At 42.1% G+C, this 26,031-nt stretch overlaps 2 protein-coding genes across 4 annotated transcripts in view; one reads left to right on the forward strand and one right to left on the reverse strand.

Moving 5' to 3' along the window:
• Positions 1 to 2,609: 2,609 nt before the first annotated feature.
• On the forward strand, positions 2,610 to 25,463 carry LOC140255634 (uricase-like). Its single transcript, XM_072343406.1, has 8 exons — positions 2,610 to 2,634; positions 19,188 to 19,406; positions 19,916 to 20,032; positions 20,158 to 20,236; positions 23,056 to 23,242; positions 23,726 to 23,849; positions 24,256 to 24,339; positions 25,326 to 25,463. Exons 1-8 carry the CDS (start codon positions 2,620 to 2,622, stop codon positions 25,461 to 25,463), a joined length of 963 nt encoding a protein of 320 aa, XP_072199507.1. The 5' UTR covers positions 2,610 to 2,619.
• Positions 7,978 to 26,031, reverse strand: part of DNASE2B (deoxyribonuclease 2 beta) — a 28,807-nt gene continuing 10,753 nt past the window's right edge. For all 3 annotated transcript variants that reach the window (XM_072343310.1, XM_072343309.1, XM_072343308.1), the window contains 6 exons: positions 17,840 to 17,986; positions 14,566 to 14,743; positions 13,003 to 13,084; positions 11,936 to 12,097; positions 10,211 to 10,408; positions 7,978 to 9,626 (listed from right to left, as the gene is read on the reverse strand). In XM_072343310.1, coding sequence (XP_072199411.1) covers positions 9,271 to 9,626; positions 10,211 to 10,408; positions 11,936 to 12,097; positions 13,003 to 13,084; positions 14,566 to 14,743; positions 17,840 to 17,952 — 1,089 coding nt within the window. In that variant the 5' untranslated portion in view covers positions 17,953 to 17,986 and the 3' untranslated portion in view covers positions 7,978 to 9,270. The remainder of the gene's footprint in view (positions 9,627 to 10,210; positions 10,409 to 11,935; positions 12,098 to 13,002; positions 13,085 to 14,565; positions 14,744 to 17,839; positions 17,987 to 26,031) is intronic.

A 26,031-nucleotide genomic window follows, 5' to 3' on the forward strand; every position in this document is an offset into this window, starting at 1 on the left:
AAGAAGTTTCTAAATGTTACAGGCTTATCCCTTTATTTTTACCTTGAACACATCAGACCCCATTTTCAAGGCTGTTGAGCACTTGGCAAATACATCATTTTGAACTATAGTTATGAAAGATCGCTTTTAAAAAAAGCTGACTTTCATTTTTGAAGCCCAGTCTGGAGAAGGTACTGAAAACCAGGCCTCACCCTTCTGATAGCCTTTTACCAGTTCCCTCTGACGGAGCAATGCTGGCAACATAAGAGCTTTGCTGGTCTCATAAACGTAGGAATATCTGTGTGAAGAAAGTAACAGAAATCATTCAAACTTTTCAAAGATAGCTTTGGTACACAGTAGCAGTAGCCACTCCTGTATCCTCTTAGAAGAAACATATTTCCTTTCTGCTCGATACATTGCACAAGTGCACACACAATTTGTGCAGTGCTATTGTAAACTTGTCAAGAGTTTAACTCTTCCAGTTTTTTACTTGACTGATCTCACTGTCACGCTTCATCCAATGCTACACTGAAATTACAGTGGACTTGTTCCAAATGTTGTTAGCCCTAACACATGAAATTACCCTTGCAAAGAGAAGAAACTGCACTTCTAATACACTTGATAAGGGCCACAAAGATGCTCAGTTCCACTTTGCCTCTACCATGTTGGTTTAACTAATGTAATCAAGTTGTTTGTGTTCGGCAGTGTTATGTCAGTGAGTGCCACTCAATCCCACCAAGCACTGTGCTCATATGGTAGGAGAAGTCTGGGACCATGAAATGAAGATTACTTTATCAGCAATAGTGTGTTTCACCTTTATTGCACTATCTGTCTAACTGACAGTTATTTTACTTGGACTATCAAACTAATCCCACAGAATCTAATAGCACTACTACATGATTTTAAAAGCATGCTTCATTTCTCATTTCTTACACTGATTTTATACAAGGTGATAGTTAAAAGTCAGGGCACTGGAAACCAATGGAGTTTAGTATTAAAGAAATACTTACTGCATTCTTGGGGGGAAATAAAAATAATCGAAACCATAAGTTGTCTGTTCCTGAAGAATCTTTGGCAAAGCTCGCAAAAAAATCAAATAAAAGATGATATTTTGACACTCAATAGAAGAATAAAATTCTGACTTGCAAAAAAGTCACAGCTTTTGAATTTTTTTATTTTATTATTTTAGTTTTCCAATAGAGGCGTGGGCTTCCTTAAGAAGTGTAATATCTAGAAAATTTGCACGTGGCTTATTCACTGTTTAGTCATATCTGTGACTCTCTTAAAGATTGTTCATAGACCTCCTTATCCCTAGGGGCTGAAAATCAGTGCCATGTACAACACAGACACATTAGCACATGGTAAATATATTTCTTTTAAAAAGGTTCCTGAGAAAATACTTGTAATTTTTTTTTCTTTGTGTGAATTGCAATGGACTGGCAGCACGGATCCAATATGAAACATAACTTGATAAGTTGTTATGAAGAGGTCTTCTTCCTTAAAGTGCGTACTCCCATGGAACATTTTTCTGACACACCTGCTGGTCTGCAAAATTTGGTTATTTGGAAGGTTCTATCTTATCAGATGTATTTTGGTGACTGATAACCAAGGATAGTGGAGGACTTAAAGAGCTCAAACAGAACTACAGGGGCCATGTGCTTGTGGGGCAGATGAACTCACCCTTCAAGAGTACAACAAGGTCCTAGTGTGCATGCTATCACAGAGTGAGCTGATGTGGTGTAATCATGGGGGTGGAAGTAGACCAAAGCGATGAGAAGGAGATGAATGCTGCTGTTAGCAGAAGAATGGAAACTCTGTTCTACTAATGTCTACTTTGCTGTGTAGTGCCAGTACTAAAACAACAGCTGAAGAAATGCTTGGTCCTTCATCTGGGCTTTCCTGCATTGGCTATTGCACCATTCAGCAGGCAGCGTTTACCCAGGATGAGTTCTTGGCCCTTGAAGATCTTGAATCTCCCTGGGGAAGATTCCTGCTGTCCACACTGTTCATCTTCCCAAATGCGGGGCATTGAAAATAAACCCATAATCAGCAAGAGGGTCAGTGTTCACCAAGAGGAGATGCATCTCTGCTTGGTTCCTGCCTGGCCCGGCCTCAGGGAGGGCTCTACCACAGACACTGCCTGTGCCGGAAGCTATGATGACGTCCATCCCAGCACTGCACACAGAACTGTGGTCAAGTCTGACTGTGAAACTCCTGCTGGGGACATTTCCACTGTGTTTGTGTTACAGACCACAGAAGGTTCAGATTTTATCCTCCAGTTTGTATGGGCGATTCCCATGTCTTTGAAAGTGTATTCCCACTGAAGATGAAGGCAAATTCCCACTGCCATTAATGGACTTAGGATGTGTCCTCATCTCCCTTCTTGCTCATTTCCTTTGTTGCAGTAGAACTATTCCTTTATTAAAGCTTTTGCCTAGGGGAAAAAAAAAAAAAAAAAAAAAAAAAAAAAAGCCACATTACTAAATAAATTATGAAATATTTGCATCTGTGAAGCCAACCCCTTACACCTAGCTCCTCCTCTGATATTACGAGGACACTTCTTATAGAGCTTCAGCTTCTGCACTACCATTATTCCTCTGTGGAATCCAAGACTGGGAGGCTACCAAGCAGTGGGCCACAATGAGCCAAGTGACAGTAAGTAATGCCTGCTGGCTTTGACTCAGTGCAGGGCCAAGTACCGGTGGCTTGACTAGTGCTAGAGAATGAAGTTGCATCAGGGTGTAGGAAGAGATAAAACCAAAAAGTGTAAAAAAATGGAGAATTTTCTAAATTTAGCTTTATTTTTTTTTTCTGTGAGAATAAAAAGCCAAAATTTGTAGACAAATGTGTAATAATAATACCAAGAGCATAGTTTTAAATGCATCAGTTTGCTTATCACAGTTTATCTTCTATTATGCTTGTGATTACTTTTCTTGCCCACAGTTATCTGAATGCCATGAGAATGAATGAAGATAGTTTTAGTGTCACACTCCACAATTAAATGGTCTGCACTTAATTTTGTAAATGTTCTGAACCTTTGTCTTCACTGCAATTTTATTGGCTTTAAATCTTGACTGTAGCTTCCTTTTTTTTTTTTTTTTAAAAAAAAAAAAGAAAAAAGAAAAAAGAAAAAAGAAGAAAGAAAAAAGTAGTGTGTTATTCAAATGCATTGTTCAATCTGTTTAGGTTGGCTTGCAAATTTCTCCCTCCTACTTCTATATATGTAATGCTTTTGATTTTGCCTCACCCCACCTCTTGGAAGTTTGGTAATAAACAGGGAGCTGCTTTCCCTCCAGGTGATTGGGTTTGTTTGGTATTTAATACTTGGCTAAGTCACTTCACTTTGTGCATCTCATTTTTTCCTCTGCAGCACAGCCTGTGGAGGTTATACCTGTAAAACAGATAAATATTCAGTAGCTATCACAATAAGTGAAACAGATAGTTGACTACATTTCTGCATGATTAACTCTCAACAGTTTGCTGAGATTGAAATCAAGGTCTCTGGCCTCCACTGATGTCTCCCACCCTAATATTCCTTTTGCTCCTCTCTTGGCTCACCTTCTATTGTCCTGTTTGCTCTTCTGAGTTTTCCTCTGAGTTCTCTTCATTCTGATTTCTCTGGTTCTCCATGTTTTTTGGCAAAAAAGAGGACGGCGGGTTGCTGGGCAGTAGGGAACAAAACTACAGCAATTGTCTGTCTTTGCTGTGCACCATTTCTTATGTGCTTTTTCCTCACAAAATGTCTCATGCAAAATCATTAGTTCTGTCATTCTCCCCTTAAAAATCTGACTTTCATTCAACAAATTATTTAGAGTGGTTAGAAAGCAAGAGAAGAAAAGATGCAGATTTCATTTGTACAAAGCCCAGGATATACAAGATCACTATGAGCAATAGAGCAGCTGCCAGGGCAAGAAAGCAGTTTCTGAAACATGCACTGAGCTCGGTGTTTTTCATCCTCTGTGGGAATGGGTAGGCAGTGGTGCTGAGCATAAACATGCTGGTGCAAGAATGCATTTTTAAAGCTGCACTACAGAAATCTTGATTTTTGGCAGGCAGAGCCTTAGCCCTAAAAGGAAACCTGTAAAAATCCAGGCACAGAAAAAGCCCTGGAGCCAAATAGTATCTCACTTTGGAGAGTCACAAGTATAGGAAAAGATGGCAAAAACCCAGCACGCTTGTTGACACAGCTTTTAACAAACATTTGACAGGTTTCAGAAGGCAACAGAGAAAAGGTGCACTGCTATAATGTGACATTATTATCTGAGGGCTTTAATGCACGTAAAAACAAATATACTGGTTAGTATATGATGATGCAAAACCATGTGGCTGATTTGCATGAACAATTTCTATGATTAATAAATTATGCAATGCTAGGACAAGTGTACTACAGTGAAGTGCTTGCAGCAACCACGAGCACTCCAGCAGGTCACACTGAACACTCTGCCCTGCTCCGGTAAAGCTTTGAATATTTAATTATTAGCTTGCAGCTCGTAGGCTGCAAAATGGTGAAAGGAGGGGAAAGATGTTCCTCGCTTTTATCTGATCTGCAGGAGATGCAGAATGGCCACCAATTACCTCCTGTAAAAATGAAAGGTAACTCAACCGAAAAAAAATAAGATCAAGGGGATTTATTTGAATAAAAATGTAACGCAGTTGCTTAAGAACTGATGTATGCATTTCACATCCTAATGTTTTGTACTTAACAGTTTGAGTAAAATGAAATTATCAAATATGCATATAATACTGGAACAAATAATTTTAAAACAGTAGATAAGCATTACAAAATCATATTACAAACTACCTCCTGAGGCCAAGATCTGCAAGTGCTACAATGGTTTCAGATGCCATTTGCAGCAGCTTTTACTGCTGAAGAATTCTGAGAATATTCACCAGAATAGATTCTTAATCTGGTATCTCTGATCGAACAGGAAAGTATCAGATACAGATATTATGCTCAGGGTACCAGCCTATCTATCAAACACTGATACCCTGGCTTGAAATTTCACATCTGGCTCCCTGCCTCACACTATGGAGAATGTATTCCCTGCTACAAGGTATTTCTCCAAGCTTTGCATAACAAAAATTCCTATTTCTTTACATCCTCATTTTTAAATTTCTGTCTTTTAAAAAAAAAAAATATCTCTTGTGCAATATGAGAAGTGCATCATATTCTTGCATCATGTTCTGAGCACAGTTAGGCCTTGGCTTGCACTGAGGTTCTAGCAGACCCTGCCAGACATCTCTGCCTCTTGAACATTTTACCCAAGGCATAGGCAGCTTACATGTTTGGAAGCAATTACTGTGCTAAGCATCCAGTGATGTATCCTTCCCAGAAGCTGAAAAAGAAGGTATAAAAGACATCTACACAATAATTTATGGGTGTTAATGTATGGGTGTAAGTTTCTCTGAGTATAATTATGTGACTACGCTAATAATGCAGAAGATGCTTTGATACGTTAAAGAAAATCTCACAGTGTTCTTTAGCATTTCAGAACTGTCAGGAGGGCATATCTTTGAACACAAGAGAGGGACGGGTAACCCATATGTCTTCTCAAAAATAGCCCATTCTCTTGTTAACACCACAGACACACTGAGAGGACACTGTTTGATAATAAGAACTGATGTTTAGAGGCATTTGCTGGAAACTTACTGTTTTGAGAGCAAGAAGATGCAAACAGCATGCTGCTGGTGGAGCACTGACATGAACCACTGCAGAAGTGGGAGAGGCATGGGTTACAGATTGAAGAAGGAGCATTGCTAGCAGCTGGATGGGCAAAACAGCCACAGCTTTGCAGACTTTGGTACTTCTAAAAACTTGTCTAGCCCAATTTGAAGCTAACTTTGTTGCATTTCAGAAATAGACTTGCAGGCTTTTATGACAAGTCCAGAGCCAGGCTTCATTAACATGCCTTGAAGAAGGGAAGGTTCCCAGCTAACTCAGAGCAAATTCTCCCAAATGTTTACTTTGCTGGCTGTCAGGCAGCTGCCACAGAATGTCCTTGAGAAGATCCCCAGCATGCTGGTGGAAGGGATGGCTCCCATGGTTAGGCCTCAAGGTGTTTCCAGTCCATGTGGAGACACCTGGAGCAGTTCCACCATAAAACTGCCCTGTGAAATGGCCTCTGGCTGGATGCCTCTGCCTGCTTTCTGGTGAAGTAATTGCCCAGCTGGAATGAAACTTCATACAGCTTGGGTTTTAACACCTTCCCAGTATTTTAGCTTTTGTCTTCGTAAGCCTGTCATCTAATCCTTTAGATGGCCTCTTCCATTGACATCTGTGTAAAACTGCACAGTGAGCCACTACCTGAGGGATCCCCAGCCACTGGTGTTGCAGGAGAATCCTGAGGGTCTGACAGGAAAACCATCCGGCTTGGTTTCCTGGGTGATGGGGGCATGCAAGAGTGTCAGGCAGGTGGGGGAGGCCAAGGCAGGCATTGCAAGAAGCCATATTTGCATTTCCTGTCGCTGAAGCGCTCCTGGGCGTGCTGGAACAGTGCCTCATCTTGTCTAAATAATTACAATGCCATTCCTATCCAACAATGATAGCTGCTGTTGTGTTTGTTGCAAACTCCCCTGTGTTACTGCAAAGTTTAGTGGATTAATAACATGAGGTTTTGGCCTCTCCTACTCCCTTGGCCAACAATTTTCATGCATAATAAATATTCTCATTTAGTCTAGCCAGAATGGAGCCCAAGGGTCAGAATAGCCATACCTGTGCATCAATGGGATGAGACATGGGGATTCCAGAAGAGCTTTCTGCCCTCTCCATGCTGGATCCAACTCTTCTGCCCTTCCGCAGGCTCCATGTGGCTCACCAGGTCTCTTCGCAGGGGCTGTGCTGCGTGATCCCCTCCATGGGCACAGAGGGGTCAGCAAAAGGGAGTAGTGGGCACGTAGAGCTGTGGAGTGCTGGACATTTTGATAAGGAGCAGAAAATTTTAAATTAAACTCTTGTAAAAATATGCAAAAAATACCTCACACCAGCGACAGCATGTACTATGAGGGCATGTGAGGTTGAGCAAGGGGATGTGGTCCTGATATCACATGGCTGGCCTGACAGATACAGGCCATTTGAAAATCCAGAACTTCAGATTGCTGATGGTCTGTTTTGGGAAAGAAAGCATCTGCCCAGGTTTCTTAATGTGTGTAGTGGAAATACTGAGAGATATGTAAATATGGACATTATGCAATGAAAGGAAAACTACATTAAAATTGTTTACAGTAAGAAAAAGTAAGAACCAGAACTGCAGCCTTTTTATTGCTACACCACTGAAACGAGAGTGTGCCCAACCTGGCTATTAAGGTAGTGTAGGGTACAGGGTTTCTTTAAATCTTCCCACTGCTGTTTATGCCTCTTTAGTAGCAGCTGACATGGAGGCTATCAATCTGGAGCATACTGGGAGAGGAATGCTGCCAACAGTCTTGCTTATTGATTGAACAAATAATTAAGAATACAGATTAGCACTTACAGTCAAGGGATAGGTTTGGGCAGTGGGACTGTGACACGCCACTGTGTCAGCCTGGGGATGGAGACTCCATTCTGTTGAGCTCTGTGAGCTAAACACTGTAGCTGAGTGAGTCCCATAGGAAATACAGGCAGTGAAGCAGATCCTGGTGCCCTCTGGTGCACCATGGAGCACCTCATCAGAGCTGACTCAAGAGAAGGTCTCCTTGTTGTTCCTGTACATCGAGGTCATGCACATGTGGTGCTGTGGACAGGATGCAAGAAGTCAAGCTGGTTAGGTCAGTGTCTGCCATGAAAAAGTGGACAAAACAAACAAATTTTATCTTGGCTTGTCCAAGCAAAGCGCTACTGTCCCAGCACTCTATGCTGTCTAACTGACAATTTTCACAGCCACAAGTAGTTATTACTTGACCACAGCTAGTAAAACAATGGAAAGCATGCACGTAAAATAATTTTATCTGAACTATTTACATTATTTTCATTGAGCTATGAGAGTCAGCTTTATCTTCAATCCAGGTCAACTAAACAAACAATCCAGTTCTGCACAATTCTCCCCATTAACCAGGCAAGATACCGTAATTTTATCTCTTCAAGGAATACATTCAGATGTTATATGACATCAATTTATTTGGTACTTCGAACACTTTGTTGTTTGGTTGATTTTTCAGGATGGAAAGGGAAGGAAGTCTTCAGTAAGTCCTTGTGGTCATAGGCTATTTCTTTATAGCTATTTGACACTTGTATACAGTCAGGGGTATGGAATGCAAACACAGCAAAACAGAAATATTAGCAGGGCAGGCAAACTTTCAAACAGGAGTTTATAGCAATTCAGGGAAAAAAACAAGTAACAAGTGGGATGTAATCCTACAAATGTACCTGGGAACATATTAAAAACTGATTTTAAAAAGTGTGATCATGAGTTTGTAAGTTAGCTTTGTCTTTACAGCAAATCTATGCAAACTTCAAATGCTAGGCCTGAGAATGGAGGGGTCAAAAATTAACATACCAATCTGTAGTGTGCAAACGCAGATGAAATAGCATCTTCCTTCAAATATTTTCTTCTCTCTCTCTTTCCACCCCCCCCCCCCTAATTTTCTCAGTTTTTCCTTTGGCAGCTATAAAACCTTATAACCGATCACAAATAGCTGTAGATGGAAGAGGGAGGCCATAAAAAGAACATCTTCTCTCTTAATTTATTTTATTCATTCATTTTTTGGATGTGTTTATTGGTTTATATGATTGCTGCACATGAATAAAAACACCAGAAACATTCCCAAGCTATTGGTAACAAATGATTCAAAGCTGATTTCTCCTCTAAAAATTAATCAAAAAAAAATGAGGCCTTCTTGTCCCCAGACTACTTGTCTTCCTGTTTGCACTCAATTATGCCCGGCTTTTAAGAAACTCAGCCCAGCCTCAGCAGACATGATCTGATTTCAACAGAACCTGGAAAGGTGATGGTTTTGAAGCATTTTGGTGTACTTTTCTCCTGCCAGAGAAAATGTCACAGCCCATCCCAAACAACCCGTGTACAAAGGCAAGTCTTCATTCTTCCTCACATTCTCTGTCCAGCATTTCTCCCTCAGATCCCCTGTGAACCACTGCTGGCAGCAGCACACTTTGACTCAGTATCACGGTGCAGGGAAAAAAACAGCCATGTTTTACCCATAAAATGTCTGCTTTTATAGCTAATGAAGTGAAAGCCTAGCACATCTGGGAACTCACAGGGCCATTATTTTTTTCAGAGAGAAAATACAATTTAAGGGAGACATTTCCTACACGTTTTATGTAATGAGGGGCTATGCTGTTTGGGAGGAACTGTCCATTTATATCCACGTGGAAGCATCATTGCAACTCTCATAGTGGATCACCAAACGTCTAAAAGCATTGTAGATGTGTTTGTTCTGTGTACAGATGAACCCACCACTCCTCCAAGCTTGCTCAGCAGCACGGTTTAGGTCTCCAATGCAGGTCCACTGAACTTCATCCTTTACTGAAACAGACCATTTGGAATGATCCTGGATTGAATGGAAGGTGGAATTCAGTGGCGTCCCTATGAGATTTATGTTGTAGACATAGTACTGGAGAGAGCAGTTTGAGGGAAGCTTTTGGCCAGAGTGCTGCCACGATTCAGCCAACAAATCAGTCTTCAGTTCCTGAGCCACCCAGGCCACATAGATATCTGTGGGATAGCAGAGGATGGGAGAAGTCAGCCCTTCATTTTCCTTCATTTAAGAACGAACCAAAAAGGATCACCTATGCTGGGCTAACTTCACTCCAATGCCTGAAGTGAGCCAGAAGAGATTTTGCCCCCAACTTCCCCTTACTTTGACTTTTATTTCCTAAATTCATTCTTGCTTTCCCTTCTTTTCCTGGAAAACTTGTTAGAAATAATCAATAGGAAATAAAGGAAAATGAAAACAAAACAAAACTCAGTTCTTCATAACAAAAAAAAAAAAAAAAAAAAAAAAAAAAAAAAAAAAGCAAATGATTCAAACCTCATTTTTGCTCTTTGTTGCTACAGTTGAATAACAGGATAGAAAATTTCTGACAACCCCATTAATGTGCACTGTAAGACATTCTAAAGACGAGATAGCTTTCCACTTTGTGGGACTGACAGAATGACAGAATACCATTCCCTGCTCTGCTACGTTTATTTCTAAAGCTGAAATTCTTTTCTTCCCCTCAAAGAAAATACTGTCAAAGGATATTCTGACTGCCCACTGCTTGCTTGAGCACGCGGTAGGTAACAGCACTTTCTCTTACCATCCACGAAAGAATCAGACTTTGCAAAGTGGAGAAAGGCTTCCCCGTGTGCTGACTGGAGCTTGGAGAGGCGGCGCAGGGGGCCCGAGGGCGGCCTAGAGCCTGCACAGAGCTTTTGCAGGTTTGGGAGATCGGCTTGGAAAGTATCAGGGAGGGAGCAGCTGTAGATTTTTGGGTTAGAGCTCTGCATCTGTTGGTCTGGAAAAAAAGCAAACAATTAAACAGAAGCAAAACTCCCAAACAACAACAACAACAAAAATCCACAAAGAAATGAAAATATGCAAAATGAGAATAGGTTAAAGTGAAGCAATCAAAATGGTAAAGTTCTGCCTGGGAAAAGAAATACAAATCCTTTCTAATCTTCATAATTTATCTTCTAGAGGAGTTCAGTGTCAAAGTAGCTTGTTTTAGCAACCAAAACTGTGTTTAATTGCTGTGAGTTCCCACTGGCCCTGTAGCACATAGACTGGCTGGAAGAGTACGCTCCACTGTTACCATGTATGCCTTTCTGCTCTCAGCAGAGCCACCATGCCACATCCCTCCGTGAGTGGTCACACAGTGCTCAAGTGGTACATGTGAATTCAAGTCTGTATCCACAGGAGTAGTTTCCATTCAGTTACACTTGTCAAGCCAAAGCGAAAAGCTGACCAAGCACTGAGCTTGATTTTAGCGAGAATAGTGTTTGACTTTCAGAATCTGGACTGAATCTGCAGAGGAAAGTTTTCCATTTCATAAATGGAAAAAAAATGGAAAATTTTCCATTCCATACAGTGCTCAGTCCTTGCTGTGGATTTCATAAAGAGAAAGGATACAAATAGCTCCACAAGTGATGAGTTTGTGAAGATGACTCCATCAGGAACTTTCCGGTCTTTCCAGCTCAGGAAATCCCTAAACCACAGATTACCAGAAGCTGGGAGGACAGAGCAGGAAAACATTACTATGCTTCTCATTTTCTTCTCCCCTTTCCCTAAGCACAAGCAAAGATGCATGTCCAGGAGCAGGATCTTGGCTTTGACAGCCCCGTAGTGTCCCCAGCTTATTTGTTCACAGTCTTATGCATTTCTTTGATAAAATTTGGGGCTTGTAACTGAGCAAAGAGTGAAAAATAATGTAAAAGGTGTTAAGGGACATGTCAGTGTGTCATCTTACTATGTCTTTTGGTAGCCCCTATTCAGGACCTCCAGTGTCAGGTACTTCTAAATCTTACAGATATAAATTTTATTTTTCTTATTTTTAGGGTTCACTTTTTACATGGCAAAAAGTACCTGTGGAAATTCAGGGTAATATTGTTTCCATAGTTTGTATTTCCAACGTCAAGGCCACCATTCCTGCTCAAGCAGTGATTGCTTTGCATTTGTACAACTGCAGGCTATGGCAGTTGAATAAGCTATTACTCCTGTTAAAAACAATGAGCCATCCTCCATTATATTTCTAAAGCACTTGGTATGTATGGGCTGACTTTGCCCTCAGTACGTGCCTGTGACTATTATTATCTCAATAGTTCCCATGGGAGATGGAGAAAGAGTGGAAGAGTGAATTTCTCACATTCACACAGGAAGAACTGGATAAATAGAACAGAAAGGCAAGCATGAAGTTTCCAGGCCCTACTTGGTAACCAAATTTGTTAATGGAGGACAAAAGCAAGCAATTTTGGAAGCACAACCTAAACAAAAGGTGTCAGAGAGCTGCAGTGGTGCAAAGGCATTCTTAGGGATGTTTCCTTACCTATTTCTATGAACTGCTCATATGCAAAGGTAATGCAGATGGCCGTCTGTCCATAGGACTCCCCACTGGCTGGGTAACCATAGCCATCCTCAGGGAAGGGGGGAAACAAGGGCACACTGTGGATCACCCAGAAGCCTTGTGATTTGTCCAAGAGCAGAAATCCTATCAAAGGAAAGTTATGTCAGATGAATGATAGCAAAGCCCTGAGACATCATAGTGGTGCCCTGCTTTGGATTTGCTGCTGCAGATGCCATGCTTTAGTGTGTTAATGTCTACAGTGAATCTGGCTCTAGAGTACATTAGTGGGTTATAGAAAACACTGATATTGTGCTAAAATTGCATTAAATCTCAGCTGTGTAGCCTAATTTGAACTGTCACCTCCATGCTTTTAAAGAAAACCTTTGTAAAACTTTCATTCTCTGCTCAAGCACTGCCTCTGAAAAATCTGATGGTTTAATGTCTGTGACACTCCCCTCACTGCCCCCTCACGTTCCCTTCATTTCATCACTGTGCACAGTGCAGGCTGCCTGCACTATAGGTAGGTGGGGGCCCAAGGAGCATCCCCAAGCCTTGCAGCCAGATGTAGCTCTCCATTCCAGTGCCATGCTGTGCAAGCCCTATCTGCTTCCTCAAGGGACCACCAGGACTGCACAGCAGCTCTGTTGCTATACTGTCCCTGCTTACATCAGTACTTCTATAATCCTGCCATAGAGACAGAAAGATGGGAGAGTACAGAGGCTAACTGTCTCACAGGGTGCCTTTCCCCTTGCACTGGGTGCTGCTGTCACATAGCCAGCTCAGGACAGCGAGTCTGTACCTGCTGAAGGAGATACACGAGTTTCCACTTTTGAAAACAAAGGGTCCTTAATCCCTAAGAGCTCTTCAACACAGCACAGGCACAGCAGAACCAGAATAGAAGCAACTGCTTCTATCACTGCACTGCAAACCACTCATCACGCAAATTGCTCTCCAGTTTTGCTTTAGGCAGGAGTTTTAGATGTGCAGATTGACAAACAAATCCACAATTTTAAAAAGGAGTAAAAGGCAGCTGGGGACTCTCCCTGTACCTTTGGTGTGTCCTCTTTTCGAGTTGATGGAGCCTGAATGAGGGACCTCATCGTTATAGATTGCATACACAGTGTTGTTACTCTGCAGGGAAACACACATTTCTGAAACACGACATTCAGTAAGAGGAAGGCCTTTACGCAAACAACTTGTACTGAAAGAATTCAGCAGATCTTTGCATACATCACGACACTCTTCTCTCCCCCATGTCAGCTGCCACGGAGCTCACACTAAAATAAACTTGAAGACTCAGCATTAGGATCCTGGTTAATAGCAAGCAGAAGTTCTCTCAATCATTGCAGCAGTTCTTGAGGCTCAATAAGCTCACTAGGACAACTTCCATGGGTTCTGTTGGGCAAGCATTTCCCAGAACTTCACACAGAAAAGCAGAGGGTGGATCTCTTTTATCATTTAATAACAAGGTCCTGTGAAAATGTCTGCTCAGGAAAGAAGCCATGACAAGTGTTCTTATGAAGGACAAGCTATGAATATTTTTTGAAAAAAATTTACACACAACCACACCTCATTTCCCCTGAGTAGGGCACTGGGAGACGTTTCCCCACCTGATGTGCAGTTTGCAAATGCTAGCAGGGTAGGAAGATGGCATCAGAGTGGCTCGGCGTTGTGGGCTTGTAAAGATTGTTTGTATTACAGCTACAGTGTGATACAGAATGGGAGAGTCAAGTGGTTTGGCAATATTTGACCAATTTATTATTATTTTTTTAACATATAAATATAATGACACCCTACCACTAACCCACAGCAGAAATGCAAAGACACACCCAGGCTCCTAAGAATGGGAACAAAGTGTAGATGCTAAAAAACAACCAGGGGCAGATCTTGTGGTATTTTATAATCACACTAGTATAAAGGAAGTTTCTGAGTAGAAAAAGAAATCATTATTGGTGAAGAAGTCAGAAGGCAACAGCAAAACCCAAACTTGATCTAAAGCAGAGCTTGAAACTCATGCAGCTGGGAAGGCTGAGGATGGTCTTTGATAGTCAGTGCTGGGCTGAGCTGACAGCCATCTCTGTGCTTTAGCCAGAAAGATTTCAACAGAAATCACAGAAATAAAGCCATGGGGAACATTCATTTATTTGATGGACAATACTTCAAGTGTGCAAAAGGCTCAACTAGAAATGTATAGGGTAACTTCTAATTTTGCATAGAAGGAACATATTTAAAAGCTCTTTACAACAAGGATGGAGGTATCGGAGCAGGTTGCCCAGAGAGGCAGTGGATGCCCTGTTTCTGGACACCTTCAGTGTCAGGCTGGACAAGGCTCTGAGAGCTTGATCAAGTTGTAGGTGTCCCTGTTCAGTGCAGGGGAGTTGGGCTAGCTGACATTTAGGGGTCCCTTTCAACTCAAACAATTCTATGATTCTAATTGTAGCCAGAACTACAAATGGTGCCAAGCCACCAGTATGCTCACCTTGATGCATATTAGCAGATCTAGTCAGTCAGGTCTGGCTATAGCCCTGCATGCTTATTTTGGCTGGTTTAACTTAATTTGCATGTAGTGTCAAGTAGACATGCTAGCAACACAGGAATTAAACCTCACTTACCTTGGACTCGTATGCTTTGTAGAGCTGCCCCAGTGTCTGTCCCAGAGCACCCTGCGTCATGTTGACAAGGTACCTGCCAGGCTGCCACTGCTGTGCCAGGCTGTCCATGTACAGGTACTCCAGGCCCAGCCCCGTGCCATCTCCTTTGGTGTGCTTTGGCAGCTTGTACAGAGCAAACCTGCAGCAGTGACAAACAGACTTTTGTTTTTCTCTATCTGAATGCATAGGTCCATCTTTCAACCCCACGAGCATGCAAGGACCAATGCAACCAGAGGGATGCCTGCAAAGGGGCACCAGTGCTAACAGTCTGGAGCCAGCCATGTCCCTGCAGGAACCTTCAGTCTGCTTCTCTGAAGAGGCTGAGCCAGCACCAAACTATCCTTGCTAAGGCCACACTGCTGTCAGTATCCCAGAAAAACTAGTCTTACATCTCCCCCACTGCACCCACATCCCTCCTATGGCTAAAATGTGAATGTGAGCTTCTTTGAGCAGAACTCTGAGTAGCAGATTCACATTCTGCTGAGCTGTTGCAAGTGGAATATTTACAAAAAATTAGAAAGAAACACAAATCTCTTCAAAACTGCAGTGTAGTCGACACTGTTGGTAAATGGGTCTGTTCCTACTAGTGTCTCTGATGAAGAAAAGGTTTTCCTAGTGCAAAAGTCTATGGCATTAATTACAATCTAATTAATTGCTTTGAGTGCTCTGCTTAAGCAATTTGTTATTTATGTCAATAGTAAGAACTGAGTGGTATTATTTTCTGTCCTACATATGGTACTTACCAATAATGCAGTCTGACTGCACTTAACACTTTGAGTATGTCAGGAGGAGAAGGTCCTGCCCAGATAAAGTACAGTTGGTTTAAAAAAGAAAAAAAGAAAAAGGCAGCTCAGAAAGCAGGTAAAAGCACCAGAAGAACATTTAGTCCAGGGGAAGGGCACATGTAGAGGCTGAGGAAAGCACACACCATGCTGATGACCTTTGTATTCCACCTTCATCCCCACTGTCCAAGGGATGTTCCAGGAGAAGGTGAAGAAGGGATTTGCAGGGGAGGTCTGGCGAGAGCATTTCCTATTTGAGAAGCTGCAGCCATTTGCAACGAGGGTTTGGGAAGAAGACAAATAGTAGTAGTTCTACAGGTAGGAGCTGAGCCAAGAACTGCTGCCTGAAGCCTTCCCAAACTCCTCCAAAATGTTCTGAAAGGTCAGTGCTCTCCCCATGTTTACAGCTCTGCAGCTGACGTATGTGCTTACAGGAATGCCCACTCCCAGGTGAGCTGAACACTTGACCTGACAGCTGAGTGCCTCAGCAATTGAAGCTGGATAAAAGTCCTCACTGCTAACTGAGCACAGGAAGTTTCTCAAGAGTTTAAAGTATTAAAGTGCTGTGGGAGTGGACTGAAATTATTTTCCTTACAATCAGGAAAAAGCAAAGTAGTTAACAGCAAAGAATCTGATTAACACAGCCATGGTGTTTGCTTCTGAGTGAGAACTGAGTTACTAGAAGCAACCACACCTTTAATCTCTTCTTTTTCCCCATCCTGTTAAAAAAAAAAAAAAAAAAAAAAAAAAAAAAAAAAAAAAAAAAAAAAGCATAGCCCTGGCTTGAATCTTCGTCTCTGTTGTGCACAAAATGATTCCCACAGAGTGCAGTAAACTTGGGGCAATAAAGCAGAGACCTTTGCCCTCCTAAGGGCAGCAGGCCTGGGGCCACAAGCTGTGTGCATGGTGTGGTGAGGTGACCTCCCAGGTGGAACAGCACCTGTGGCCGTCGCCAGCTGTACCACTGATGGTAGGGAGGAACTGCAGGCAAGCCAGGAGCACAGAACCTGAATATAGTTTGGGTTGGAAGGGACCTTACAGATCTAGCTGTCCTCCAGCAGGACACCTCCCAGTAACCCGGGTTGCCCAAAGCCTCCTCCCACCCAGCCTTGGGCACTTCCATGGAGGCATTGGAGCAGATAAGGGAAATGATCCCTTCAGTCCAGCAGCAAAGGAAAGGTGTGCGAGTACTGGTAATAAGGAATTATGGAGCATTGCAGCAGGAAGCACTGAACAGCTCTTGCTAAGTGAAAATTAAAGAAAAGGAAAAGCTGTGTTTGTTTGAAAGGGTGTCAACATCCTTTGGTTAAGAGGAAGCTTTTCTCAGCAGTTTCAGTTCTGCTTCATAGCAACTGACTCCAGAATCAGGAAGAAGCAGACGATATTTGTCAATAAACAAGCATGACCATGCTGACAGGCAAGTTTCTCTTTTATCAGGTCATGGTACATTTGGAAGATCCCCCCTCTTCTCCCTAATACTCCTGACCAGGGCCTGCAGGAGGCCCCAGCTCACTCTGAAAGGAATCTTTGTTTTGCTGAGAAACAAAATTTTTCTTATCACCAATTTCTTGGCTGGCTGCACCAACTCAGATTCTGATTCCCAAAAAATGACTTTATCTGGAAGTGCATTGCTAAGAGGGATGGGCCTGGGCCAGTCCCTCAGGAGCTTGATGTGAGCAGCACACTGTCTCTGCTTGGGAGCCCCTGGTGAGCCATGTGTGAGGGTGGTGGTATGGAGCAGCACCACCTCCTCTATCGCTCATATCTAAACTAATTGCTGCTCTGTCTCTCTTATTTTAAAGTGGTTGATATTTATCTTTCAGAGGCTTCGGTGCTTTTTTTCTTTTCTTTCCTTTTTTTTAAGAGCCCTTGCTTCACTTTCTAAACCTGGATTAACTGTTATGTGATTACACTTCGTGTCTTTCATCTTCAAGGTGCATTAATCCAATTAATCACTTGGTACCTAAGTGCTGGCTGACTGCTGCCAGACACCGCTTTCCCACACAACCATGGCTGCCTTGTCCTCCTTGTGCCTCTTCCAGCCCACTCAGGAGGCGACTGGGCCTCAGCTCCCCTGTGTGACCGGGGGCCATCAGTGAGATCTGGGCAGGGTGTGGGCATTTCCCCAGCAGAGCTGCTGCAGGCAGTTGTGGTGCTGGCACTGGAACACAGGTGAGGCTGGCTTTGATCATCAGACACGAACGCTGCATAAACCTGTCATTATTTTGCAGTTAGTCATAACAGAGCAGCGTGGTTGGTTCCATGGAATGAAATCACCTTTCAGTAACTTAGCCCAGGTTTTCCAAATGCAAAATTCAGCTACTTAGAGGCAAGCAGGATTAAACCAGTGATTACTATGCATTACTTCCCAGTGACCCACCTACTTTGCCCAGTGTAATTTTAGTCATTATTTACTCATCCAGTTTTCCCTCCCATGTGTGGTGCTTACTTACCAGTCCACTGCCTCCCCATCTTCATTTCTGCAGGAAATCTCTGCTGCCCACAGGGCTGGGGAGAAGAGAAGCAGCAGCAGAGTAGGGCTGCACCACGCTGAGCTTGCAGTCATCTCGGTGTGTGGCACAGTGAGCACAGGGCAGGCTCTGAAAGCAGAAGTCACCCGCATTTCCTCAGGCTGCTGGTGAACGCCCCCAGGATTGGCTGGAAGCTCGCCCACATCAGTCCAGGCAGAAGAATGGAAACGTGACACTCATCAATCTTGTACAACTACCTGAAAAACCTCAGTTTTCAGACAAGCAAAACAAACCCACTTTTTCCTCTCTTGTTTTTTCATGCAGCCTCTGCAGTGAGCTCAGCGTTTGCACCATTCCTGGCCCCGTGTGGTGCCAAGCCCCCAGTTCAGCTCTATTCCTCCATTTGCCCATGGGCACTGAGCTTGCTGAGACTGATGGCAACAAAAGCCTCTGAGCCACAGCAATTTACTTCCAGTTGGTTAATATGGTTTTTAAAGTCCCTTTTAAATGCATTAGCATTTCTCTTAGGAACAAATTCAAGACAAAGGAATTGAACTGAGTCTTGAAAATAATCTCCTTCCCTATTACACTTGCACTGGAAAAAATTAATATCAGGTATGGGACATGTCAGCCTCAGGAAAGGTCTACAGTGCTGGATGTTTTAGCAGAAAAAAAAACGCTATGACCCCACTGTATTTTTCTGTTCCTCCCACTGCAGTGCCTCCAGCAGGGCAGCAGCTGTGCAAGTTGGGCTGCATTTGACCAAAGCAGGATAAAAGCAATTAGGGCTTAACACAAACAAAAACTATATTCCCAGAAAGCCGGGATTTTAGGAGTGTGAATTGAGGGCTGAATTTTGCTGCTCAGACTTGCTTCTGATCCCTTTCATGAGCAATCAGGGCTGGAATCCAGTTCTAACAAAATGCTTTCAAGCAGCCCAGCCCAGCCCTCCTTTCCTTCTTTCTCTGGGGAACCACAGCGTGCACAGATGGGGCAACAGAAAACAAAAGTCATCAAGGACATGACAGCTGCTTTTATTCTTCGTTTGGGAGTTGTGCCCGCTCACAAAGCCACCTGCCTGCCCTGCTCTGAAGCTCTGCTTCAATGCCCCCTGCAGCTCCGTGCACGATCTGCTAAACGATCTGACCCCCAAGAAACATTCTAAATCCTGTTGTAGTTGCTATTCATAAAGACATTCTTCCTTCTATCATCTATCTATCATTATCACAGGTAATCACAGAAATAAAAGAACGAACATTTTACTGCCTAAGTGTGACTAATGCCTCTGCCGAGTTGTATTACAACTATAGCATGTGTGTTTTCCCTTCAGATTAAGGATATAGAAGTCCTCAACTGTGAATATGGCAAGAACACAATCAAGTTCCTTCGCCTCCATAGAGAAGGGAAGAAGCACTTTGTTAAAGAAGTGGAAGTGTGCACACATCTCCGACTGACTTCTGCTTATGAGTATCTGGATGGAAACAACTCTTCTGTGATACCTACAGACACCATTAAGAATATTGTCCTGGTGTTGGCCAAAAAAAATGGGGTATCTTTTACTTTTTAGCTATCCTTGCTTTTCTTGTCTCTTCACTGGGAAGCATTCGTTATGCAGCATTTTAAACAGAAGGACTCTAAGTAGCTTAGACTCTTAATTCTGTTAACTGTGCTCTTGCCTCCCTCAGTCCCTCCTACTGTAAAGAAAATCTCTCTCTTTTAATGAAATCCCACGTTTAGCCTGTGAAGCTGAACCAGAATATTGCTGTGATCATTTCAGCATTACATCCTCAGTGTGTAAGGCTTCTGCAGTAGCTGCTCTCAGCCCAGGGACTCCAGCTCCCAAACTGCAGAATGGGAGATTTTTGAGCTGCATCTTGAGGGTTATTTGTGGCATTTGCTGCAAACTGATCAAATAAGTAGGCTTGCCATGTGCAGAGCCAGAACTGAAAGAAATCTGCATTTTTAATATTGATCCTCCCTAAATATTTACAACTAGAATAATCTGCTCTTGTCTGTGAGGTAATTGCTTCATTCTAATAATATTCTTTGCTGCCTTAGATCTCAAGTATAGAACAATTTGCTATAGATATCTGCAAACACTTCATGACAACATTTTGCCAAGTGGCGTACGTCAAAACCTACATTCAGGAAGTACCATGGCAACGTCAATACCAGGTATCTGCAATACTAATGCATTCTGTTGGCTCATGCTGGAGTCATTTGTCACTCTCTTCGCCTCTGTTTTCCTGTTAAGGTGATGCTTTCTGCATTTTAACTCACACATCTGCTCTGGATTTTAGAATGGTGTTCCCCACATTCACTCATTCATACTTGTTCCTGATGGGATTCGCTTTTGTGAAGCTGAGCAGTGCCGGAACGGTGAGAAAAGACTTTGCAGCTTCCCCTGCTTCTCTGTAAATATTTCTGTTGATGACAGAAGGTGGCTGTAGGGACAGCAAAAGCTGTGGCAGGGCTTATAGAATAACAAAACCTCTCCAGAGGTCTAAACCAAGGAATAATTTTACAGTCTAATTAGGTAGTCCTTGATCTCTGAGAGGCAGCTAAAGAACAGCTGAGTATCAGCCCCGTGTTCCTGCTGAAAAAAAGCCCATGCAGGTTTCCAGTGCCTTTTGGCATGATATTTTCTTACGTTCACTGTAATGTTGACAACTACTGCACATTTTCAGTCTTGATATCATTCATTTTATCTTTTGGGAAAAAAACTAAGAAGGAAACCTGAATGAAAAAAAAGAAGTAGTTTATGCTTTCTTGAGAAGCTCCTGATTCCAGTATATGAACTGAATTTGGAAATTTCAGCTTTTAAAGAGGGAAAAAAAAAAAAAAAAAAAAAAAAAAAATAAAAATCCTTTATAAAGGCTTTCTGAAGAAACTGCCTTTCCTTCTTAGTCTTTCCTTCATGTAGCCCTTCAGCTGTTTCTTCAGGATTCCCTGCTTGGGTGAACAATAATCAGAAGATTTTCAACTCCCTTTTATTCTCCTTACAAGTGAGCCTTCTCCATCTTTAGCATCCTCTTATGCACCTAGCAGCCAGACACAGACATCTATTTCTCTCTTAACCCTGCATTTTAGCACTTTACTCATCATTAAAAGAAAACTAGTGAAGCTTAATACAATTAAAAGCTTTTTAAATTTTTTTTTTAACTTTTTCTCCCTGTATTGTTTCAAATGATTGAAGGCTCGGAATTTTTTAAAACATGAAAACATCAGAAGCAAATTAAACACAGAATTGCAAGGGTTGGAAGGAACCTCTAGAGATCATTGATTCCAACTCCCAGTGGAGTTGCTGTCAGACAACTGAGAAACAGCACAAGCACAAAAGCTTCTGAAAGCACAGGGCCATCCGGCTCTTCAAAAACTTTGTCTAGGTGTTACAGTTCTAGTCAGCCAGCCAGCATTTCATTAAAACACTTGTTGCAAGCAGCTTTTTCAAACAACATTATGCATTTGAATGTGAGACATCTCAAGGTACACTGATAGTATGTACATTACATTAGTATCCAAGAATCTTATACCTGAGCAATGAAGTCATCAAGATCTGAACAAATTTCAGTATATTCTGTTCAACGATATCAGGCAGATAAATCTTTAGATCCTGTAAAGCTTTAGTGAAGAATGAGGAAATGCAAAGTAATAGATCCTCCCTGGACCCATTCAAAAAGCAATGATGAATGTAAACAAGAAAAGAAATAGATGAAATACAGTTTTAATCATATCCAGTAACAATGTATTAAACAAAAAACAAAACAAAATTAACTAACAAAAAAACACTCTAAAAAATTATGTCATTTGGAAATATCTATCACAGCAAAATTACTTTCAGTATAACCTTCATAGAATCATAGAATGGCCTAGGTTGAAAAGGACCTCAAAGATCATCTCTTTTCAAAACCCTATGCTATGTGCAGGGTTGCCACCCACTAGACCAGGCTGCTGAACGCCACATCCAGCCTGGCCTTGAATGCCTTCAGGGATGGGGCATCCACAACCTCCTTGGGCAACCTGTCCCAGTGTGTCACCAACCTCTGAATGAAATACTTCCTCCTGACATCTAACCTAAACCTCCCCTGCCTCAGTTAAAAACCCTTCTCCCTTGTCCTATCACTATCCACCCTCACAAACAGCTGTTTCCCCTCCTGTTTATATGCTCCTGTCTTCAAAGGCAGTTTAAGGACAAAGTGTGTCAATCCTTCAAGTCAAAGGCAGGATTACTATGTGCCAGGCTTACTCGAGGATTAACTTTGAACTAGCTAGTGTGTGTATGAAGAGCACAAAGCAGCAGCATGGGCTTCAGCCAGTGACCATCTATATAGGCTCTGGGTAAGTCTGAATGATGTAAAATTCCTCTTTTCTGAATTTGCATTTTTGGCATCTCTGGTCAGTGAAATTTTCAATTATCAGTTTGGTGTAATCTAAGTGATTGACCACATGAATTTTTTTTAGCTGCCATCCAAAATGACAGAAGAAAATGTTCAGGACACAACTGTTAGGTCTTTAGAAAATTATAATCCGCCCATGCAGCATTGATCTGCAACAGCTCATTTTATAAATAGTGGCTACAAGGAAAACACTGTCAGTTTGAACCTGTGGGTGGTATCTGTATCAGTGCCAGTTCCTGCTAATTAGCTGAACTGCAAGCATTTGCATTGGCTCCTTGCCCTCTCGTTCTTAGGGATGCAAAACACAACAGGATGGATATGTAAAGTGAAATTCTGGCTGAGGCTCCCAGTCTTTGTGTAACCTACCTTTCAACACTCCTCCATGTTGTTAGAAAAAGCCTCCATTACCTCTCCTGTGCATCACAGCACCAGTAGCCCATTTCATTTCCCTTTTGAGCAATTAGTGGTCCCTAAATTCACGTCAGTAAGACTACTTGATATGCACTTCCAGCTCCAAGGAAGTGAGAGGTGTCCTCAATTCTCCATTGCAGGTCACTCAACAGGATTCTCTTCTTTCTAGACTGAGCTCCAATTCAAGTGGTTTCTATCTTGCTTCTTGCCTTCTTGCTAACATCAGTGCACAGAAAATAACTTTTAGAAGTAGTTAGCCTTGCAGCAGAAATGCACAGGTCTTGGAGTAGTCACTACCTGATGGCTCTAGAACTACTACAAGAGCACAAGCAGAGATCCTTTCTGTATGCCTGGAAAGGGCTCATGCTATCTCACATTTTTGGCTCACAGGTCCTCTGGTTGTTTTTGCTGGAATTAAAGATCTGAAACTTATGAAGACAACACAGTCTGGATTTGAAGGCTTCTATAAAAATGAACACACCACGCTTCCTGAAAGGCATGACAGGATTCTGTGTGGAGAGTTCTTCTGCAAGTGGTCATATGGCGAATGCAGAGATATTGACTTTGACTGCACATGGTATATATAAAGTTGAATAATATTTATCACCCAGTCTTTGATCCCAAAGTCCCTCTATGCATCACAGCAGGGTAAGGGCCAGACCTGCAGCTACTGAGCACCGGCTGCTCCCCTACGTCTCAACAGAGGCTCTAAGCATTCAGTACTGGGGCAAAAGGCAATCCTTGGGGCTAAATCAGCTCCTGTCTCCAATGGTCCATCAGCCAGCTGTATTTAAATGGACAGTCTGTAGATCAATTCAGAACACTTTAAGAGAACAGCTTCACTCATTTGTTAAGCACTTTTAACAAAATATTTGCTGGCAGGTAAAGAGTTGGCAAGTGAGGAGCTGGGAGGAAACAGGACAAATACACTGATCTTCTGTGAAATCTCAGGTGCTTTTTCTGACAAACCTGTCAGAAAAGACAAAGAAAAGTAGAAAGAAAATAAACACAGTAAAACGGATTTAGACAGAAGTTTTGTAAGAACGTGCTTTACCTCTAGGGCCAAAGTCCGGGAATGCATCCTTGAGGCCTTCTCAGGGCCACCTGACTGTGGGGAATATTCACCCTCTTACCAGAAGACGGTCAACTGCATCCAGATGTGCGTCCTTTCTCGAGTGCCACAGGTATCATCTTTCTTTCTGTTGATGTTTTACTTGAACAGTAGTGAATATTAATTGGTCCTTTGAGAGGACCAAAATGAACCTCTGGCAGTTCTAAGATGGAACTGTTTGGTGGTACAGCTAAACAGTCTGAAAAACTATTAATGCTCTCACAAGTTCAGTCCTGAGAATTTCTGCTTATCAGCTATGAACATCATGGGGGAGAATACTGCTGAATGCTTGGCAGGACATGAGTGAGGGTGAAAGGAACACTAGAACAGTGGTCACACATTCAATAGAATGCATTTATCAGCTGTACATATTTTAGAGAAGGAAGGTGTTGCTCTGTTTTCTTCACACCGAGGGAAAACATCGCTAGGCTGTTGGCTGAGAAACATGATGATTCATTGCTCTGTTTTCATATTTTCAGGTACAGGTCATAGAAGTCATCCTGAACAACAATTTCTATAATGTGGTAGACATGAAGGCACTAGGCTGTACCAATGACAAAGAAGTAAGTAAATGCTCCAGTTTTTCAGCATTGCTCTATAAATACGCAGCTGTGAAGCACAGCAGCATCTCTGCATGGAACAGAGTTAAAGAGAGGAAATTCTCTCCCACAGCTCCAGTAAGAGGGGAGTTACCTTACCTCTAAAGGAGCTCTACACTAACTACAGGAGAAGAATGATTGCCTTCTTATGTTGCTAAGCATGGGAAAATGCTTTGGAGATCAGAGTGATCCATAACAGATGTCTGAAAGAAATCATTCATTTATATTGCACTACACTTTTAGCAATAACGTCAACTTGTGCAGTTTTAACCAAGTAGAATTAGTCTCATCATCCTTTCACATGACCATGCAATTTGAAATGCCAGTAAAATATGACTCTTCTTTCTACTCCACTGGTGGCACTGCTGAGGCCAGTGAGGAACCTTAGTAATGTGAGGCCACAAGCAGGTTAGCCAAAGCCATAGACTTTATCTCTAGATGACAGAAGACCAGCACTCTAAGACAGCAGAGAAGGAATAGTTCTGTAGTCATTAGGAGTCAAAGCAGGCTGGTCCAGAAGTGGACAAGGTATAAACCTATCATTAAGCAGAGTGACAGACAAGGGGCTGCAATGTATATGCTCCTTCTTCCACAGCTGCTCTAGCTGTTGGACAGGTCCAACTGAAAGTTTGTCCTGTTATCCTCATTTGACAGAGAGAAACTTGGTTACTTCATATTGGAGTTGTTTTGATTGATCAGTGGTCCATAGACTGTTTATACCCTGGCCTTCCTTTCAAACCATTGTGGTTCTCCTGCCATCCTATACTATACTTTCGGCCTCTTTTGCAGTGATGTTACAAAGCCACTTTCATCTGAGATGACAAAGAGGTCCAGAAAAAGAATGTAATGGACTAAGGCATGATTTTGAAAAGGAAAATAGATGCAGTTTCTTCTGTGGTGGTAATGACATATCCTTGTCCAGGCATGACATCTGTACTCCTTCTCCACAGGTTCTGGTTCCAGTGGAAACTCCCTACGGCTCCTGTGCTTGCACGCTTGGCAGAAAGAAGTACTTAGAAGCACAAAGCCACATGATAAGAGATGAGAAGCAAAGTCATTTTGGACTGGTTGCTGCCCAGGGAAAGTAAACTTCTTGGCCTCAGAAATTCAGATATCAAAGTATCTCCCTGGAACTCAGTGTGATTTGCAGATAGGAACCCCCTAAATTCTTTCAAAAATCCCAGCTGGAAACATTATAGTAAATTTCTAAATCAGCTATTCCCAGACTTAATGAATTTGAAAATCTTTAACATGTTTTTGATACACAAAATAAGCAACTCTGTATATTGTCTATTCATATTCCTTAAGTAAAATGGCTATACAGGCACAAACTAAGATGTTTCACTGATGTAACCTGTGACAACCCCTTGATGCTACACTGATCTGGAGAGCTGAAGTTCTGACCCAAGAACCGAATGTGGAATCAGTCAGACATTGATCTCTTTGTGAAGGAAATAATAAAAAAATAAGAATCTAGCATATCTTCTGTGCAGCATGACTAGTTACAGCTGCTTACTAATTTCTCTGCATATGTTTTGACTGCATGGCTGCTGCTGCTATTCATTAGAATATAGAGTTACTTTATAGTTACTTTAATAGTAATCATTGAGGTGTTCAAGGATTTGGGCTATCTCTGTAATTTTAATTAAATAGTTT

Source organism: Excalfactoria chinensis, chromosome 8 (genome assembly GCF_039878825.1).
Source record: "Excalfactoria chinensis isolate bCotChi1 chromosome 8, bCotChi1.hap2, whole genome shotgun sequence".
Lineage (NCBI taxonomy): Eukaryota > Metazoa > Chordata > Aves > Galliformes > Phasianidae > Excalfactoria > Excalfactoria chinensis.

Bases quoted from the DNA above. Each gene is read 5' to 3' on its own strand.
- LOC140255634 (XM_072343406.1), top strand. The intron at 20,237-23,055 runs GTGAGAAAAGAC...TTTGGCTCACAG, and splicing joins AGCTGAGCAGTGCCGGAACG to GTCCTCTGGTTGTTTTTGCT. The intron at 23,850-24,255 runs GTATCATCTTTC...TCATATTTTCAG, and splicing joins TCCTTTCTCGAGTGCCACAG to GTACAGGTCATAGAAGTCAT.